Here is a 22,557-nt window from a genome sequence, read left to right as displayed (position 1 = left end):
GGTCCGCACAAGCTAATCCTATACAACGTAACAGACTCCTGGAATAAGTTGATTGTAAACACACACGAAGTTTACCTGTAATCCCCTCCAATATATAGTGAGGGCTCTCCGATTATCCTTGTTATATTTCATTATGCTAATTAAACAATGTTTTTTCCTTGTGATCTGCACACATAACGTACTACAATATGTATCCTGCGACAACATTGGATCTATTGTTATCAACACTACTACTACTAATGATGTCTATGTGAAGTACTTTTTCTTGTATGTTCTTTCTTTTTCAATAAAATCAGATTGAATTAAAGTCCATGTGCGTGTAAAGGCAGGCGTCCCAATACTTTTGACAATATAGTATATGTTCACTTACATCCGACTACCTCTGATACATCATGTGTATGTTTGAAAAGTCAAAAAAGGTTGCAAATCTTTACCGCTTTTTTTTTTTTTTCTTTCAAATTTGGGCCTTTGAATATCTCTAGAGCTTAATAAAACAGGTGAATCTTTGCTGCCTATCACCATCCAATCATGTACATGCAAAAATGCTGCTTTTTTTATTTTCTATGATTGGGTATTCTTTGCAAAGTTATATATTTCACCGCATTCATTAAGCTCTAGGGAAATTTCCCTTACAAAGTGAACAGCCTATTTGCCTTTAGTAAATCAATGTGAATATCTCCTTTTTTTGAGCAGAGAAATATAAAATTGTATAAAGATGACCTACTTCACCCACCAGTCACATGGTTAAAAAAAGAAACAAGTTGTATTTTTATTTATTGTACAACTCAAGGATGAACACCTGGCACTGAAACAGACAAGTTTGGTAAGTGTGCCATGAACATTATCAGTCATTAGTGTGATAGCAATTTCATTTACCTGATATTCAAGCTTCACAATCTACTAAATGCAGCTAATTTTCAGAGCAGCTGTCTTCACTGACGTCACTGTAGCTGTTCCTGTAAAATAATAAACAATAAGCCATGTATGTCATTTGGAGCTGTTGATATTTTATTAGGGTTAGTTTAGCTATGGCAATCTTATATTAAAGAGACTCTGTGACCAAACTAAAAGTCAAATTAAATGCAGTGGCTGTAGAGCAGGAAATATATACTTGACTCCCTTCCGCTAATACTGAAGAGGAATTGATGGTGACAATTTCTTCTGAAACAGACATTTCCGGGGAAGGGGACAGGACAGAACGCTAGACAGAGGACCTGCCGGGAATGATTAATACACCACCCCGTTATCAGCCGCCTTATCTCGCTCATTTTGACTATTATAGAGTGGCGCCCTGAAGCGCCATGACATTGTGAGTACCCAGTGTGGGTTTTTATTGCGGTTTTAATAAATGTTTTTATATACTGCACCAAGAAGTCCTTTCTCTGTTAATATACCGAGGTAAAAGGGGCACCCCTTTGATGTACAGAGGCACAAGTGAAACCAACCCAGGATTCTGATTTACTCTGAACCCTTTTGTGGTTCCAAGCCATGTTTTGACCAAGCCTAACAGCACGGTCACACGCCCTGAGATGAGCGGCTATCACCTAGGGGGAGCACCTGTGTGTGGTTACAACACTTTACGTTTTGCATTCACTGAATCGCATGGATGATTTTTGGAGCACTTATGGACTTTTCGTTTGAATATCGCACAAAACACTGCAGCACTTAATCGCATGGATGAATTTTTGAACGTTTATTGATTGTTATTTGAATATTGCACTAGCACAGTGTAGCACTTTATTTTTGAGTATATGTCTAACCATATATACTCACTGTGATGCATGTATAATATTAATTATACACATTTGTGTATAATATATATATTTTGGATGCTATATGTAACATTTTAAGTGTATGCACATCATCACTTTATTTCAATATTGCATGGATTGCACTTTTATGTTATATATCACACACATTTACATTTTTGATAGCGCAGCGTATTTGTATATTTTCGAAACTGCTTGAATATTTGTTCTGTGAAGATGGGTAAAAAAACGAATGTTACTAAACTGATTTCTTTCCAGACTGTTGTGCATTCCTACAGAAAGAGTGAATCACTGAAATACTGCATTATGGCCAGTAGATGGAGCTGATGATCAGAACAAATAAATTCTTAACGTGTTTCCCTGAAAATAAGCCCGGGCCTTATATTAACTTTAGCAACAAAAGACACAGTAGGGCTTATTTTCGGGGTAGGTCTTATCATGCCATGTGTTGTTTTCTCCCCCCCTCTCCCTCCCTGCCTGTCAGAAATCCCCTGTGGATCCGTGTAAAAGTGCTTGTAAAATACTAGAATCCACTCTATTACAGTATTATATAATGTAAACTGTGTATGTTTCTGTAATCTAATTGTCCCACATACCTTCTTATAGTGCTGCTGGGCGCTTCTGTGACCCACCGGAGCTCTGCATAGGGAGGGGGGCCCAAGATCCCCCACTGACAGCTTGGAGAAGAAGAGAGCAGCGTGAGATCAGTGCTTCCATGGCCCATCAGAGCTCTGTTCCTTGCTCCAAGAACTGCAGGGTGGAGGAGAAATCTCCCGCTGGGAGGAGAGGAGGAGAGCAGCGGGAGATCAGCGGGAGATCAGCTGAGCGCCGAACGGCGCTGTAAGAAGGTATGTGGCACAATTAGTTTACATAAACATACACAGTTTACATTATCTACAACTGTAATAGAGTGGATTCTAGTATTTTACCAGCACTTTAAACTAGGGCTTATTTTTGGGGTAGGGCTTATATTGCAGCCCTTCCTGAAAATCACAGTAGGTCTTATTTTCAGGGTAGGACTAGGTCTTTTTTTCAGGGAAACATAATATTTACTTTGATTGTCAGCCCCATCTAGTGGCCATACTGCTGCATTTTCCTGATTCTGTTGCTTTTTAAAGAAAAAACATCCAAGTCGTATTAAAAATAGCCATAACAACATTTGTTTGTTCTTCCAATACACACAAAGATTGTACATGCAGTTTTACAGGCTGATTAGCTCTTCAATTTTTTATTACTACACCCCTAGGTTTAGGTTTTATTAATTGCATGCTTGGGTAAAAAATTCACATAAATAGATGGGCAGTCATACATTTTCTGATAACTTGCATTGTTGTAGCAGCTCCACGTTCCTGTTACGGCAGTTATACAGGGAGTCTAAATATGACAGTGCAGTCCAATGGGAGTTATGCTGCCCATACACTATATGAAAAATCAGCCAAAATTCAGTCATTTAGACAATTAGTTTGTTTTTCGGACAGTTAATGGGCACAACATCAATAATCGCTGGGATGTTTTTGAGCCGAAAAAACGAAGGACAAGTTTGGAAATTTTCTGCCGAACGAACAATAAATTGAAAGGTTAATGTGTTTCCCATCCGAACTGTCTGCACTAGGTATATGTAAAAAAACTAACAAAAAATGCATTCATTTATGTCCACTGAATGATTTATCGGTCATTACATGATGGCACTATCGTTTGTGCTCACGGCCGAATGTTCGTTTTTCGAAAATGGGTGCGGCCGATTTTTCATATAGTGTATGACCAGCATTAGTCCCAGTGCTCTCAGTAACCAGCACACACTAAGAGACCTGATCTGACATTGACACTTATGAAACCTTTATAGCGTAAATAAAGTGCAGTGCAAAAAATAGCGAATAAAAAGTGACAATGGTTAGTAGCATAAGAGAGGGGAATAATGAAATCCTCATTCATGTACAGGCATACCCCACTTTTAAGTACACAATGGTGTTTATTTACTAAAGCTGGAAAGTGCAAAATCAGGCTCACTTCTGCATAGAAACCAATGAGCTTCCATGTTTTCCTGAGGAAGTCATGTGATGTGACGTAACATGTAGGATGTAACCGGAAATACACATCGCAGACCGGAAGTGACGTATTGGGTATCGTTGTCACGCTGTTTCCTTGTCTATGTTTGGCGCATTCGATTTTACTGCAGTGTAAGCAGATATTTTTAATAAATTCATTTGCTATTATGATATTACCCTATTGGAGGCTTAATTATTATTTTACATGTGGAGTCCACCAACCATTGGGAGGGGATTTTCCCCATAAACATAACGGACCAACATCATTGTTCCTGCTACGTTGATCGCATTCCAGAGGACACATTTAGGCATATTTGTTATGCCGCTAAGGTGAGAGTTCTGGGAGCACATAGCGGTGGTGTGATTATCACGAAAGTCACAAGATCATCTATCAACCTTTGTGTGCTTCTTTTTTATTTTGAACGTGATTTATCAGCACTTCATTCACTTTATGTTATCACTATTGGACTTATTGATTATTCACTGATTTGTTATTGGATATTGGATTTTATTTATTTACAAATATTTTTATCTAAAGTATTTATATATATGCATTACATACTATTATCATTGGGGATTTCACATCACATATCTTTATTGTTTATATATACTAGAGGTGTTGCGCAGGATCACCCGCACAATTTATTTATTTAATTGTGTATCATTTTGAGTTTTTGTTAGTGAGTGGTGGTCACTATTTTGAAAATGAAAAAGAAGGTCCATAAAGCATAAATAGAACAATCAAAGAATGTTCTCCTCTGTGCTCTGTGATAGATGACAGACAGGTGTAGAAAACTGTGATGCTGATTCAGAGTGGCAGCAAAGAGAAATCATAATCCACATGCCGGACAGATTATTGAAGCTGCTTACCAGAATACATTGACCACTAAATCACAGCTGGTCAGAACAAGACCGAGGAATTAAGGTCTCCCTCCAACCATAAATAGATCATGATATTCCAACGGCACTCAAAGGTAAAAACAAGAGAAGCGCTCTCATAGTGCAGAATGATCTAAAATGCTTTATTGGTAAGGTAAAGAGAGGCACTTACAAGATTCCAGGATAAAAAAGCTCAGCAAGTGTCCAAAAATGGCATGTGAAGCATTCCTACGGGCTCCCCTCTAGGCATAGATTAAGCCAACCAATAGGGATGAACAACGCGGTGACGTCACCATCGTGGGCCCCACCCTACGCGTTTCATCACAGATGACGTTGTCTGGGGATGGGCCTTCTATGACAAAACATGTAGGGTGAGGCCTAGGACGGTGACATTTTCACGTTGTCCATCCTTGGACACTTGCTGAGCTTTTTAATCCTGGAATCTTGAAAGTGCCTCTTTTTACCTTACCAATAAAACATTTTTTATATCATACTGCCACTGTAACATCATGAACCATTTATGCTTGGAGGGAGACCTTAATTCCCTGTGCTTGTTCTGACCAGCTGTGATTTAGTGGTCAGGGTATTCTGGTAAGCAGCTTCAAGAATCTGTCTGGCTTGTGGATTATGGTTTCTCTTTGCTGCCAATCTGGATCAGCATCACAGTTTTCTTCACCTGTCTGTCATCTATCACGGAGCACAGAGGAGAACATTCTTTGATGATTTTGCTTTATGGACCTCTGTTTCATTTTTATTATTGTTTTCACCATTTGTGTTTACTTGTATACATGAATGAGGGTTTCATTAATCCCCTCTCTTATGCTACTAACCATTGTCACTTTTTATTCATTATTTTTAGCGCTGCACCTTATTTAAATTATTTTGATTAGAGTTTTTTGTATCTTTTTTCTTGGTGCTGGTAGCTTTATATTATCATTTTTTAGTGTAGTGTTTTTCTCCTTTTTTGACCTATGAAACCTTTGCTGAATCCTGGCTGCAAGGAATTAAAGCACATAAAAGAAAGAATAATGGTAATTTGGGTAGACCTTCTGACACAGCTACAGTGTTTCCTAGATAGCTTTTGTAGTCCATAGATTGATTTGACTTGTTGTCTGGCCAATACCTCGTTAATTCAAAGCTTTCTCAAACAATTAAGGTATAAAACCACAAATGTATGCTTATATTGCTTTCTTTATTGATCGCTGTAACATTCTTTCTCTATTTGCTCTTTAGTGGATTTTCTTTTTTTTGCAATCTATACATTTTTAGGTCTTGATTTCTTTTTCCTGAACACACTTCTCTTATTTAGAGAAGTCATTAAATGTGAATTTCGTGGCACATCCATTAGAAGGAATTTATCCACCTTTATCTATAACTTAGAAGCCTTTATGAACTCCATTAAGGATAATTCTCCAGAAAAAAAAATAATGCCTAATGACCATGATTAAAACAGATCTTAAAGTGGTTGTAATCCTCAGACATGAAATATGAACAAAGCATATCCCTCTATAGTGTGTACTTGTCTCAATCTAGAGCGCTAAGTGTCATTTCTGTCTGCTGCCTTGTTCCTCTGCTATCAGCATGAGTCACTACTGACAAGTTTTGCTGACACCAAGAAAGAAAAGGTGACAGGGGAGGGATTTCCAGCACACAGCCTGTAATTGAGAGCCTCAGCTCCGTTCTTGTGTGCTGTGTGAAAGGGGGGGGGGGGTGTCCCTTTCCTCCAATTAGCTCTCAGATCTCTCCTCACTGAGCTCTGCAGAGTGTAACCTCAGCTCTTTTTTTCAGAGCTCTTGTTTTTCTCAGCCCCATTTTCTAAAAGTTTAGACAAGCTTTATAAATCTTGGACTTTGCATGGCTGTAGGGGAAAGAGGGCTGCAGATAAACAGGTACAACTTATGTAGGAAGATTTGTTTCATCTCTGTGTATCACCTGAGGCAAGTCATTTCACTCTGTATATGTGACCACTTTAACCCTCCTATCCTTTCCAACCAAGAAGGCATAATTTTAACCTCTGTTTGATCTGCAGTTGCTATGGTGCTGCAAATGTGTTTAGTTGTAACACCAGCTATTTGAGGGCTTGAGAGATAACATGAGCAAATTAATAAATATTACACTTAACATCCAAGGCTTGCCTTGAACTTAACTGGTTTGAGAAACAATTAAAGCACTACTTAAAGTGACTGTAAACCTCAAACATGAAACGAGACAGGGGTGCCCTCTCTCTCCCATCCTTTTTGCACTATCTATCGAGCCCTTCTTGTGCCACGTCAGACTAAATCCCAATATCTCGGGAGTAATGATAAACCAGGCCCAATATAAGGTGTCCGCTTATGCGGACGACCTTATGTTTTCTATCACAAACCCAACAACATCACTCCCGAACCTACTAAAGGAATTTGACACATATGGTACCCTCTCCAATCTGAGGATCAATCTCACCAAATCAGAAGCCATGGGAGTGGGAATACCACACTCAAGGCTTATACATCTCCAATCTAGCTTCCACCTAAATTGGACCAACACAGCACTGAAATACCTGGGTACAAAGATCCCCCAAACACTTTCGAAGCTTTACACACTAAACTTTCCGCCACTATTAAAAGCAGTCAAATCACTTTTAAATAACTGGAGCAAGGGACTACACTCCTGGTTGGGGCGGTGTAACATACTAAAAATGTCCATACTTCCAAAGTTCCTCTACCTCATGCAAGCCCTGCCAGTAAACATACCTACATCCTATTTCAAGCAAATACAGTCGACATTCACCGAATTCGGATGGGCCAAACAAAGACCACGACTTACAAACAAAATACTTGTCCTCCCCAAACAATATGGAGGCCTGGCATTGCCGGATGCCCGTTCTTACTATCAGGCAGTTCATTTGGGAAGAATGGTGGATTGGTGTTGTCACCGAGAAACCAAACTATAGGTCCAAATGGAACAAGATCAAAGTACAGTACCTCTTCAGAGGGCCCCATGGTGTTACTCAGACTTGCCAACGGAGACCAAGAGACACCCTCTAATAGGTACGACTGCACAAATCTGTGCCAGGCATATCACACGGGCAGTACTAACTTTGCCGAATTCCCCTCTCTACCCAATACTAGGGAACCCATTATTTACACCGGGCTTGAGAGATATGGTCTTTAGGAGCCTGGCAGAGTCAGGCCTACACCAAGCATCTCACTTCAGTTCTGGAGGCCGCTGGAAAACAGCCACAGAACTCTCTGATCCCATGGGCCCGTTTCACCTAGACTTTCTGAGGGCGTCTCAGTTGAGCCATTTCCTGAAATCGCTCCAACCTCCCACGAACGCCCAAATTCTCACCACATTAGAAGAATTATGTTCCTCCTCGGGGGTAGTACCACACACGCTCTCTCTGATATACAACCTGTTAAATACACCACCGACAGACTTTGTAACGCCGGGCTTACTTAAATGGGAAAGGGCTCTAGACTGCAACTTTAACATACCCAAGAGACAACAAATCCTCCGTTTCACACACAAGTCCTCTATCTGCGCCAAAACCCAAGAGACAAACTACAAAATTCTTACTCATTGGTACAGAACCCCAGCACTGCTACACAAATTCTTTCCGACGACATCTGACCTCTGCTGGCAATGCCAGACAGAACCAGGGACATTATTGCATATCTTCTGGTCGTGTCCCAGACTGGTGAACTTTTGGCAAACAATACGGGAGACAGTACGTAAATTTACAGACTACAACATCAGGGACGACCCAGCCTTTTTCCTCCTACATGCATCAGACATTCCGATAAAGACATACAAAAACTCAGTGACCCGACACCTTTTAGACGCAGCAAAGGCCTGCATCCCACTACATTGGAAGTCCACAATACCACCAACCATAGACCTTTGGATGAACAAGGTAGAAGAAATTAAGAGAATGGAAGATCTTATCCACACTGCACAAAACAAACAGGAAAAGTTCTCCAAAACATGGCAGCTGTGGAACATGTTTATATACTCCAGTGAAGGCCAAGCTATGAGAGAAGCCTCACTGACTAATTGACCTTTTATTAGGTAAACTTAACTTCTAACTTTTACATAGAGAACAGATAATGACGCTACAGTTACATCTTTGTTACACCTTATTAACACACTCCATGATCGCGGTGAATGCTTCCCTTTACCCCTTTCTCTCCCTCTCCTCTACCCCATCCCCTCGCCCCTCAATCCCCTTCTTTCCTTACTCTTTTCTCTCCCTCTACCCGTAGGATACTCCTACAATTCTTTGGAAAATGGGAAAAAGTAAGAGAAGGAGCTCATGGAACTGTACTAACCTAACATGACACATAATAGGACGCATATAGGTTCCTTTCCAGGGTGGAGAGCTGAATATCGTTAAAGTATTAAGTCTACACCTATTTTTAGTGACTAATGCATATTGATGTGTTATGTAATTGGTTTGTTGACAATTTCCTGTACATTGTACTGTATCGGTCCATGTGGGCCTCCTTTTCTGTTGTAAATAAAAAATTAAAAAAAAACAAAAAAAAACCTCAAACATGAAATATGAACAACGTATTTATACCGTAGTGTGTACTTGTCTCAATTAAGAGCACTAATTGTAATTTAAGCTGCTGCTTGGTTCCTCTGCAATCAATATGAATCACTCTGACACCATAAGAACTGCCTCAGGCTTTGTTCCTGTGTGCTGTGTGAAGGGGGGTGTGTCACTTCCCTCCAATCAGCTCTCAGAGTTCTCCTCTCTGAGCTCTGTAGAGTGTAACCTCAGCTCTCCACCTCCTTTTTCTGATATATCAGACAGGCTTTAATAAATTCTGCACTTTGAATAGCTGTAGAGAAGTGAAGACTGCAGATACACAGATACAGCTCATGTAGAAGGATTTGTTTTACCTCTGTGTATCACCTGAGGCTTGTCACTTTAGTGGGTGTATGTAAGGGCTTACAACCACTTTAACCCTCCTATACTTTACAGCCAAGGAAGCTGCTATTTTGACCTCTGTGTAATCTGCAGTGTCTATGGTGCTGCACATGTAATCAGTTATAATAGTAGCCATTTGAGGGCTTGACAGTTCAGTTGAGAGCTAACATTAGCACACTAGTAACTGTAACAGTTATCATTCATGGCATGCCTTTAACCACTTGCCGACCACCCCATCGCACATCTACTGTTGCAGGGTGCCCGCGCTGCTCAGGATCATGTACTTCCGGGTATCGGGCGTGAGTGCGCGCCACTTGCGGCTCCCTCCTGCTGTGATTCTACATGGCCGGAGCTATTCAATGGGCCCCGTGGACCTGATGTCTGCCGGCATCCGCTGATCATTCTGTACACAGGCACACTGCTGTTCTGCCTATGTAAACAAGGCAGATTGCCGTTCTGTCAGTACAGAATGCATGGATCCTGTGTTCATGTAAAGCAGGAACACCGCTCCATGCCTTCCACTAGTAAAAGCACCTCCTCCACAGTTAGAAAACACAATTTAGGCACACAGTTAACCCTTGGATTGCCCCTGATGTTAATCCTTTCCCAGCCAGTGTCATTAGTAAAGTGACAGTGCATATTTTTAGCACTGATCTGGGAAACAGTTAATTTCAAAATACATCTGCTGCAATGGCCCATACCCACAAAGCGCTGGCATCTTTTCCCCAGGCTCCTCCTTCGGCCATCTTAATTTGGCCAGTACAGGATGGTGTTTCTATCACACATGCACAGGAGTGCAGTCATCCCGGCACTCTTTTTATTTTAGACTTTTCGTTCAACTTTAAATTAGTGGTTTAGTTCTGCTTTTTCAGCAAAATATTCACCTCCTCATCTCTCATCTTCTACCCAGATTGCTTCTGGGTTCCAGGTTTTCAGCCTCAAGCAATGATGTGATCCTATGCATGCACATGGGAGCCTGTCATTACAGCACAGGCAGAGTATGCCAGGAATGCATGCAGAGCTGCACATGCACAGCTCAGTGTACGTTCACTAAAAGACTGTGAGCAGACAGGTAAGTGCATCTTACTGCAGAAGAGACACAGCATGTCATTTCTCCAATAAAAAGATGCCTACTCCTATTTTTTTTAAATATAGGTTTAGCTCTGCTTTAAACTGGAGGGTTTCGTTCCACTTTAAATGAATGTGGCCATGTTTACCATGAAACACCTAGACTGAGTAGCAGGAGTGAGAGGACCAGCACCAAATACAATGACTACATTTTTAGACATTAGGTCCAGCAGCAAAAGTTGAAATGGGTGTTGGATCTATTTAGAGGAGTCAGCAAACTCCCCATAGATCACCTAACACTAAGTCATTTCATCTTTTTCAATTCAGAAAGACAAAAAAAGATTGACTCTTGGAGGTCTGCATATGCATCAAACTATTACATACCAAAATTAGAACATTCTGGTTTTAAAACAAATATTTCTGTCTGTGTTGCAGTTGGGTACTTTCCATACTTTTGTTCACTTCCTCTTTGGTGTAACTGTTGTCACCTTGAGAGGAAGTGATGAGAAATCTTTCTACCCAAGCCCCAAATAGCAGTAAAACAGACAGGGATTCTAGGCCATTCCTACTTAAAATAAAATTAAAAAAATTAAAAAACTGACTGGGCATGCACTTTCATTTGTTTTAAATCGAAATAACATTATGTGCTACATACAAATTTATATTAATATAGTATAGTAATTATGTCCTAAGTATAAAAGCTTCTCTATGGTAGAGGCAACTGTGGGAACAAGAGAGAATCCACTAACAATATATCAAACAGCTTTTTCAAAAAGGCAGCGTAAACAGCAGAGTGCTCAGGTCACGCCCCTACGCGTTTTGCCAAAAATATATACTAGAAAATCCAAAAGTAATCAAATGAAAAATATATAAAAATGAATTGGAAATAAAATATCACCCAACTGCTCCTAAACAAATCAAGTAAAAATGATATAAAAATAATCAAAAAGTCAATTATATAATTAATGTTTATTTATAAATACATTTATAATAATTTAAAAATAATCAAACACATAACTAGCTGTTGTTAATAAATGAATTTACCAATGCCTAATTAGCTATTAATAAATTAATTTACATCCCACTCAATATTAAATCCAGGAGGGGAAAAACACGCAAATTGAATATCCAACTGGTCTTAAGTCTAGATATGCCCCTTTTGACATAACTATCCCTCTAGTGGGAGTCATATTTATCAATTCCTAAAAAGAGGGTCCCAGATGGGTTCTTATTATGGCACAGCACATAATTTTTAGATACCCTATGCCCTCTGTAACCCCTTTAAAGATTTTCAATATGTTTCTTCAATCCTACCTGCAGTGCCCTCATGGTCCTTCTCACATACTGTAAACCACAAGGGCACTTCAGCAGGTAGGCAAAATTTTTAGTGACACAAAGGATAAATGTCCCCACATCACACTCCACAAGTATTGGACTGAAATGACAGAATATTTCAACCCTTAAATAAATTATGTTTATAGACATTACGCTTTTTACATGGATAGAATCCCCAGAGGATGTAAAAAACCATGGGTCTAATCAGTGGTTCTATAACATTTGGTGCAATTTGATTACTAATAGAAGGGGCTCCTTTAAAAATCACCCTCGGATGGTTAGGTAAAACAGACCCAAGGATCCTATTATTCATCATGGATGATAAGATCCTTGGGCCTGTTTTACCCGACCATCTGAATTGCACCAAATGGTATTCAGGTGGGCTGATGTTTGGCTTGTTTTTTTCCACCCTGCTTCTCCAGATACTATATCTGTACTTGACAAACAAAGTTTGGGTGGTGTCCTGAAGACGTCATAATTTGACAAAAAGTGGCTTGAGTGCTAAGAGATTACATACAGCAGTTCTTGCTGGAAGGCGGCCAGACTAATGAGATGCGTTCTTTCCATTCCTTTCTATGCGAGTGTTTTTAACATGTATAATAATGGTTTATAATACGGTTTACCACTATTGTGGGCACATTTTTTTTTATGCATATGCGCCTTTGGCATTATTTTGGAGCAGAACTGATCGAGTGTTTGAATATTGGAGAAGAGCCAACCCGCTACTTTGCATCTACATGCTTACCATGAACACTCAATTCCAGAGGGTCATGAAGTTCTGGTAAGCCTCCGTCCATGTGGGTGAATGGTGGCACTTTGCATAGTGGAGGAGTATGGTGTAAACGCATAGAACACTTGAGCATGGTCAATTAGAAGCTTTATTCCTAAACACTGGACTCTGTGGGGATGTGGGACTTCTTTATATACAGAGATGCACACTTGTCGGATTTAAAGGCACATGGACTTTGTGTACTATATATAAAGTATATCACATTTTTATATGGCACTTACTTTTTCAATTTGGAATGATAAAGATAATATATTTATATTTGCTTTATTGGTCTATGGGCACAGTGGGTGAGACTGGATGTAGCGCGTTTCTTTGTGTCTGACATACCAGAACATAAGGCTAGCAACATTGCCTCTTTTTGCAGTGCTTTCATAAGATAGTGTAAACACCAATGATCAAGTTCAGTGACGCAAAGCAATCAATCAGAGAAGTTAACATGTAGTCAGATTAGTAAAATAGTTCCTGATTGGTGGCTATGGGTTACATTATTTCACAATTTATCCCAGTTTATGTTTTTTTTTCTTAGTGGACAGATTGTGTACATTTTGTCTGTAAAAAAAAACATTTTTTCAAACACTGCCTGGAACACGTGTTTAGGGCTAGCATTTGTCATATCTGTCACATGCTGAATAGTAGAGCCAAGTGCTCGGATGGTGCACTCCATCATTTTATTTTTCATTTTCTGACACATGGTGTATTCATAACAAAATCTGCATAGCTGTTCAAACCTTCGAAACTGCATGCAAATTCGATCTCTGCAACAAGGCAACAATGAATGTTCTCGAGCTGTATTCTCTGCAGTTTGAATGAGGAAAATACTGCATTTATGGCCACTAGATGGAGCTAAGGAGCATACTTTTTTTTCTAATGATAGTCAGCACCAGCTAGTGGCCATAATACAATATTTTCCCCATTCACACAATTGATGTGCAAAAAATATAGCCTGGGAGCATTCGATTTTGCCCCATTAACAAAGAACAATTCACCTATGAAACCGTGGAAATCAATAGTAATTGGATGAAAAAATATCCAACAATAAATATTTTTATCTCCCCTTCCCCCCCTAAATCGGGTACCAAAGGGAGCCTTAAGTGGTTTTCTAGTACCCCCGGCACAAACACATACAACTGTCATCCTATCTTTTCAATGCTCTGCTTATCCTGTGTACTGCTAAAACGCACACAAATGAGCTCAAAAAAGAAATCAATAACAAAATCAGTGGAAAGGATAGATTTTATGTGTATGTAGAATGGAATGGCTTGGTTCTATTATATCCTTATGTCTCCAAAGACATTGAAGGCCTCTTTTGTGTACCAGAGATAACACATAACATGCCCACACAATCAAAGAATCTTTTATTTTCTATAACAGCATTCTACAACATAGTGCACTTACCAAGATGGCACATCTCACTGGAGGGTCACTATTTAAACATTGACGTGTCCTGATGACTACATCAGATTTCCTGTCCATTTTTCATTATTATTTAGATTTTTGTTACTTATGTACAATTTCAGTTAAATACCAACCACCACACATAAAATACATTTATTACCTAATAGAACTGTGCTGGTGCAGAGATCTTTGGTGTTAGGGTTGGCAGAATAAAGGTTTCTTGGGGGCATACAGTTGAAATCGCACCTTGCAATCAATAACTAAGAAATGTTAAGCATGATTTTTTTTTTTATTTAGCTTATTTAAATATTTTGCACATCAGTCCCCAGCAAAGGTGCTGTAACATGCAGTCTTTTAAAAAGTAGATATACATTACAGCTGTATTTACGCCAAAAATGTAATAAATTGCAGCTTGCCAATTCTTAGGTGTGATGGCTGCAATATTTTCCTTTTCTAGGCTTTTTTTCCCCCCTTTTCACATGGTGATCCAGCCAGTAAGTCTGTTGTTTTTCCTCTTCCTTTAACAGAACAAGATGTCCAGACAAAGTGGCAGTTAGGGGGTTGGGACAAACCATTTAACACTAATAGTGGTTCTTATAACATTCAGCTTTTATTCATTTATGTGAAACCTTTATCCAAAATGGAAAAAAACAACTGCTTTTATAACTGCTTAATTGTTAGTCAAGTCCATTGAAACCTGCTGGGGTATCTAAACACAGCAGCACAATCTGACTGTACAATAGATCTACCAAAATCTATATAGGGCAAGGAGATGTCTGATGGGATACAGTTTGATTGGCACAATTGATCACAATTATTGCCAGTCCCTCTGTTATAACAAGCTATACTACGCGGTGTGTTTTTTTTTTTTAATTCTGCAGCTAAATACCCTTTTTCACATTTCACCGCCCTCCGCTCCCCTTCCCCAATCTAAGGACTACAGTGGGAGGGGCGGAGTTTCGCCTCTGGCGTCAGCCCGAATGGTCATGTGACCACACATCCACAATGGTATTTAGATGCAGAATTAAAAAAAAAACACATACGCTGTGTAGTATTTCTTGTTATAACAGAGGGCCTGGCAGTAATTGTGATCACTAACTTTACTGCAATACGGAATAGCGGCAGAAGGGGTGGGGCAGGTTTGGAGCTCATTTCACACACTAGGAAGTTACAGGCAGAGGGGGAGAAGGAGAGACTCTAAATATAGGGGGGTGACGGGGGTACATAAACTGACCACAGTGTCATGGATCAGCAGCTATGATTACCATGTTCAGCACACCTAGGGGGGGACAAAGGAATAGACAGGATCAGCCAGGTATTTTACAGCATAGAAGGGGGCAAATGACACCGCACAAGCACTATGTGGTTTAACATGCTTTAAAGGAAAATTATCTTTTTTTTTTTTTTTTTTTTTAAGGGTCACACAACCTCTTTAAGGGCATCCACCACATTTCGAGCTGCAATATATTACATTTTTGTATTTGGGTTTAGTACTGCTTTAGGAACCATTTACTAGCATGGAAAAGTATATTTAAATGGAGAAGCAAAGAAAATGGACTTTGTAGGCACCAATTATAAAAATAGATATATGGATTTTTATTATACACATAATACAAAAAACACACATGTTAAAACATTGCAAAATAAGGTGCCAAAGGCTAGCTAAGTCTCTCTCAGACAGGTCATAGAACCCAGAGACAAACCCTTAAATCAAGGACATATCCCTACATTGTAGTATAATAAAAAAGAAAAAGAAGATATCCCCCGTGGGGCTTTAAAGCAGCAAAAAATTATGAAAATAAGTTGTTACTTGAAAGGGTTTTTTAATTAGTGGGACTTAACCGTAATGGTTAAAATAAGAGCTGTGCTACAGGAGATAACACAAATGAAGCTGGCACAAGTTTATACAATGATCAAGCGCTATAATAGGGTGATAATCCTGACGCGTTTCGACCCCGTTGGGTCATCTTCAGAGGATTGAGGCGCTGTGACAAAATTTACGTATTAGAGTTCATGGATGTGACCATAAAAATATAATATAATATATATATGTTTAACAGTATAATTACCAATCACATTGTGTTTGAGCAGTTTCTCCTGAGCTTATAATTCTCCGACGTCTTCCCCACCGGGTCCCGACAGGGGTCCCCGGCCGTCCACCACGTCAGCAGGGGAAAAGGGGGGGTTTACTCGTCCATGCGTGTCTTACAAGGAGTCACACCAAGTGGATATTTCCCAAAACTGGGGAGGAGCGTGGGGGCAAGCGAGCGAGATCTGCAGCCAAAGCATCAAATAACAGACAACTGTACCATCAGTGCGTTCTGTTTAGCACGGATAGAGATATATGTATCATGTGTCACTTTTTGAAAAAAAGGATAACTCTGTTTATAATTTATTTAAGATTTGTTTGATGTTGTCTGTACTTGTTGGGGTCAGCGATGTATGAATATTCCCATAGTGGTGATGGTAACAAAGGGGGGGGGGGGTTACCAAGGGTAGATAGGACTGCATGTAGATATCAGTATGTCAGAGTATGTAATGTAATAAGTAAATAGTGGTATCTATGTGTTGGCCGTGAAATAAGTGACAAAGTAGGGTGAGAATATAGGAATGTAAGGAAAAGGCGAGTGTGGGGAGAACATGTGAGGAAAGAAGGGGACGGGCAGACTAGTAGGGAATGGGAAAAAAAAATAAACAGGGGAAAGGAAGGGGATGGGAAAGAAAAAAAGAACGGGAAGGAGGGGGGGATGGTTAAGGGGAGTGGGAAAAAAGATTAGGGAGTGAAGGAAAAAAGCTTAAGAGGAAAAGATCCAGGGAAAAAAAAAAAAAAGGAGACAGATAGGTGAAGTGTGAGGATAGTGCAGGTGGGGTGATGCATGTGAGTGGAAGGGAAGCATGGGGGTGGGGAAATGGGAAGGTGCAGTGCAAGGGGCCAAATAAAACAATCAAAAAGCAGTGAAAGCAAAAACATCAGCAAAAAACACAATCCAACCGTGTGTGAGAGATGGGTGTGTGTGATGGTGTACTGAAAAATGCATAGGTGCTGGAAAAGGGGTGATGAGGTGTCAAGATGAGAAGAAAATGGGACAGAAGTGAGGCAGAGAAACACACAAGGTGAAGTGCAATAAAGGTGAACGTGTATTGAGGGTGGATAGAATCGGATGTAAATTGTACAAAATGGTGTAACTAGTCACAGTGGGAAGGAATGACGTGAAAGAGACCCACAATACAGGGTATGTCACGTCAGGTCCAACTCATCAATGTGTTCAGATACTGGTGATTACCTGTCTCCAGAGTATAGGTCAGTTGGTCAGTCTGATGAAACAGTAGGAACTAAATGCAGATCCCCCAATCTGCTTGGTCATTATAAATAAAGTGCTGGCCGCTGATTGGATGCCTAATTGGGCTGCAGGTGCACGCAGGCTGTCCCCCCCCCCCCCTCCTCCAGCAGGGATTAACACTTCACATGTGGCTCCCCCGGCGTTCAGGAAGATGGATATCCCGGCACAGCCGTCACATCCGCCGTAATAGCGTGATGTTGTGATGTCACGCGCACGCATGCAGCATCGCGTGCCCACAACGCCACGGCATCCGGATGTGATCCGGAACGCCGCTGGCAGGAAATGATACACCCGAGGGTGCAGAAAGGAGGCACGGACCCTTTAATTGTGCCCCCCCCTCTTTTCCTGCCAGGAAGAGACGCAACGACGAAGCCCCCATCCCCAGGACGGGTCCACGGTCCATGGAACCCACGTCGGGCTCCGGAAGGGGGAGAGGCGGGGGAACAACACAATGCAGACAATATGTAAAAGGATTATAAGAAACCTATAAATTTATAAATTGCATTCTGGTGTACAAAGATCTAGAAAGCTGTGGGTGGTTGGAATGCATTCGAGGCGAAATTTATTTTTTTTTTTTTTATATCATACTGTAGAGTATAAGATTTGCTATCATTTGAGCCCAGTCTTGCCACACAGAGTTAATTCATCTCTGAGCAATCCTCTTTTATTGTTCAGTGAGAAAAATCTTGACAAACAGAAAACTTTGTCAAATCCTCCCCCTTGCTGTGAGTGACAGGTGATTTACATCTCGTGCACTAGCATAAGACACAGGCATTTTTTTTTTATTCCCTCCCCCACTCCTTTCTTCAGCATCTCTGCAAGGATTGGCTGTTCCACACCTCACAATGATTTGGCATGCTGAAGTCATGTGGTTACTTTCCTGTCTTTTTACTGGATGTTAGAGATCATAGCAGAAGTTCAGTGTAAGAAATACACAGGAGAAAATGCATATTGACAAGGGGAGTGTAGAGGTGGGCGGGGAGTCTACTGACATCACGACTCCACCCACCGAGCTCCAGACAACAGACCCACCCACAGAATCTGCAGCTTTTCGGGTCTAATAACAGACAGAGGGGTTGACATTTGACAGGTAAAGATACATGCAGGAGGCATGTATATCCTTATAGATAACCCATATGGAAGTAGTTTAGAAAGGATGACATTGGGTTTACATCCACTTTAAGGGTTTGTCTCTGGGTTCTATGACCTGTCTGAGAGAGACTTAGCTAGCCTTTGGCACCTTATTTTGCAATGTTTTAGTGTGTGTTTTTTGAATTATGTGTATAATAAAAATCCATATATCTATTTTTATAATTGGTGCCTACAAAGTCCATTTTCTTTGCTTCTCCATTTAAATATACTGATATTTAAGACGTTGGCACTGCTCTATCTAAATAATTCCTACAGATCCATGCTGTGCTGGAATTTGGTGCTGCCTTTTTTTGATTAGCATGGAAAAGTGCAGATATGAACTGTAACATAATGCTATCCCGCTTCATTAAGATGAAAAAAAAAACACATGCCAGAACTGTAGCATGCAGCCCAACACCACTACTCCAATTTAAAAAGCCTTACATAAGCGAGGGTTGATGGACCAACACTCTTTCCTTACCATAAAATATGATTATTTCAGGAATTGTGCAAAAAAAACTATCATGTGACATACCTGTTATTTACTATTATACACTTTTTGAAACAAGGGTAATCTTACTGTAGAGTATTCAGAAAAAACTCAGACACAATCATACACTGACTGTGCCAAAATGACATTCAGGTGTTCCGTCTTCCCTCTGAGACAATATTCAATTTATTCAAGATCTCAGCACAGCTGAAGTATGTATTTTAACCACTTCTGCCCCGGACGATTTGGCTGCTCAAAGACCAGGCCATTTTTTGCGATACGGCACTGCGTCGCTTTAACTGACAATTGCGCGGTCGTGCGATGTTGTACCCAAACAAAATTGACGTCCTTTTTTTCCCACAAATAGAGCTCTCTTTTGGTGGTATTTGATCACCTCTGTGGTTTTTATTTTTTGCGCTATAAACAAAAGAAGAGCGACAATTTTGAAAAAAATACAATGGGGGTTATTTACGAAAGGCAGATCCCCTTTGCACTACTACAAGTGAAAACTACAAGTGCAAAGTGCACTTGAAATTGCACTAAAAGTGCAGTCACTGTAAATCTGAGGGGTAGATCTGAAATGAGGGGAAGCTCTGCTGATTATAATATCCAATCATGTGCAAGCTAAAATGCTGTTTTTTATTTTCCTTGCATGTCCCCCTTAGATCTACAGTGACTGCACTTCCAAGTGCACTTTCAGTGCAATTTCAAGTGCACTTTGCACTTGTAGTTTGCACTTGTGGATTTGCCTTTAGTAAATAACCCCCATTATCTTTTACTTTTTGCTATAATAAATATCCCAATTTAAAAAAAAAAAAGTTTTCCTCAGTTTAGGCTGATATGTATTCTTCTACATATTTTTGGTAAAAATAATCGTATATTGATTGGTTAGCGCAAAAGTTATAGCGTCTACAAAATAGGGGATAGATTTATGGCATTTTTATATTAATTTTTTTTTATTCTAGTAATGGCAGTGATCTGCGATTTTTATTGGGACTGCAATATTGCGGCAGACAAATTGGACACTTTTGAAACATTTTTGAGACCATTGGCAATTATACAATACGATCAGTGCTATAAAAATGCACTGATTACTGTATAAATGTCACAGGCAGGGAAAGGGTTCACACAAGGGGCGATCAAGGGGTTAACTGTGTTCCCTTGGTGTGTTCTAACTATAGGGGGGGATGGGACTGACTAGGGGAGGAGAGAGATCGGTGTTCATACTTAGTATGAACACACAATCTCGCTCCTCTCCCCTGAGAGAACTGGGATTTGTGTGTTTCCACACACAGATCCCGGTTCTCGCTCTGTCATGAGCGATCATGGGTGCCCGGCGTTCATCGTGACCGCACCTCCTACAGCGTCTTAAAGGGCCAACGTACAGTTACAGCGGCTCGCCCAGGGGAGCCATTCTGCCGCAGTATAACTGCAGTGGCCGGTCGGGAACCGGTTAATGTATTACAGCTATCTATAATACTGTAGCTCCAACAATTTATGCAGCACTTTACATATTGTACATTCACATCAGCCCCTTCCTCCTATGTGCCATATACAGTACATACACATGCTAGGGCCGATTTAGACTGAAGAAAATTAACCTCCTAGCATATTTTTTTTTTCGAATGTGTGTGTAACCAGGAGAATTGTACCTAGATGAACTTGTGTTTTTTTCAACCTGACTAACTAGGTAACTGGAGGAAATCCAAACATGCACAGGGAGAACATGCAATCTCTATGCAGGTAGTTTTCTGATTGGGATTAGAACTAAGGACCCCAGTGCTGCAAGCCACTGTGCTGCCCTATTATTTCAATAAAATAGGCACATAGTTTTAACAAAAGTGTGATTATGTTATAATAATGTGTTACTATCACAAACAACTTGGCATATACAGTATAAGTTTTGTGCACAAAACCCATGCAGTACAAAAAAAAGAAGAAGGTGGGAACCCAATGTACTTACTTTCTTCAAGGACATCCGATGGAAGCATTAAAATACAGGTAAAAACAAATTAGACAGTTCAATACTTGCAATCAAACGGCTACATTAAGCCTGCTGTATAGAGCATATCTCTAGCAGTCTTCATACGGGAATTTACAGCATTCAAAGCAAAAAACAGAATGCAACGTGAAATGGAAAACGTAAGTACCTTATAGTAAAGAAGAATGCAATCAATACCTGTGACTAGAAAGTGTATTATAAATATAAATCAGGCTAAAAGCATGAGAAAAACGAATACGTGAATTCATGAACTGATACATCTTCACAGCTTCTCTGTATTGTATTGAGTTATCCTTTTAACTCTGCTAATGGAGTCTATTGTAGTATTTTATCCTGTCCATCGCAAGTAGAACAAAATGCTGGCAATCATCTTATTCAGCAGGAACGGACAATCCTCATCCTTTTAAAAGCATTAGTGCTGCTGGCTTTTTAATTAATGCAAAACTTTACAGTATATGGGAAAAGCCTAATGGAAAAACTCACGTGCATAACTATGTTATAGGCATTTTCAATGCCAATTTTATCTGAAATAGGGAAATATTTTACTATATGCTTTTCATTAACCAACTTATCCCCAAGGCCAATTTTGACATTTCTGTTATACATGTAAAAATTTGCAGTTTTTATTTTTTTTCTAGAAAGTTACTTAGAACCCCCAAACATTATATATTTTTTGAAAGCAGTGATGCTGGAGAACAAAATGGTACTTGCTGCAATTTTTTATGTCCCATCATATTTGCACAGCCATTTTTAAAACCCATTTTTTTAGGAAAAATACACTTTAATAAACTTCAGTGCAACCAATCACAATATAATACATGTTTTTCTGGTAAAATATAAAAGCTGATGTTATGCTGAGTAAATAGAAACCCAACATGCCACACTTTATAATTGCAAACGCCCGGTATCTAAAAATCTCCATGCTTTAAAAATCTTTATAGGTTACCAGTGTAGTGTTACACAGGTGGTCTAGCACTAAAATGATTGCTCGCGCTATGATGTTTGGGATGATACCCCACTTGTGTAGTGCAATCACCATTTACATATGCCTGCAGGACTTTTTTACACTGACCCATTAATTTTTTTATCAACTTTATTGCTATCACAAGAAATGAACAACATCCCTTGTGATAGCAGTAAGCATGACAGGTTCTCTTTATGGAGAGATTTGGGGTCTATAATACCCCAGATCTCTCTTCTGCCCTAAAAAGCATTTGATCAAATCGAGATCAGTTTGGTCAGATGTTCTACAAGCTGGTGACGGCTTGTACGCATCAAAACTAAAACTGGAAGTGACTAAATCCTCATTGCTTCCGTTTTTTTACATCACAGAGGGAAGGGGTTCCCCTTCCACACCCTGAAGCTTAACTTTACAAACACCGAATCACATGCAAGGA

At 39.8% G+C, this 22,557-nt stretch overlaps 1 protein-coding gene across 3 annotated transcripts in view; it reads right to left on the bottom strand.

The window, feature by feature from the left end:
- Positions 1 to 22,557, bottom strand: part of CTPS2 (CTP synthase 2) — a 409,104-nt gene that overhangs the window by 45,808 nt on the left and 340,739 nt on the right. For all 3 annotated transcript variants that reach the window (XR_012241769.1, XM_073616921.1, XM_073616922.1), the window contains one exon: positions 877 to 956. Coding sequence is in view for 2 of the 3 variants with exons in the window: in XM_073616921.1 (XP_073473022.1) it covers positions 911 to 956 (46 nt within the window). In the remaining variant the exon portion in view is untranslated. The remainder of the gene's footprint in view (positions 1 to 876; positions 957 to 22,557) is intronic.

The sequence above is a fragment of the Aquarana catesbeiana genome, linkage group LG02, assembly GCF_042186555.1.
Source record: "Aquarana catesbeiana isolate 2022-GZ linkage group LG02, ASM4218655v1, whole genome shotgun sequence".
NCBI classification, from domain to species: domain Eukaryota; kingdom Metazoa; phylum Chordata; class Amphibia; order Anura; family Ranidae; genus Aquarana; species Aquarana catesbeiana.
Note: the sequence above shows the minus strand (reverse complement) of the source record. Positions and strands in the feature narration are given on the sequence as shown.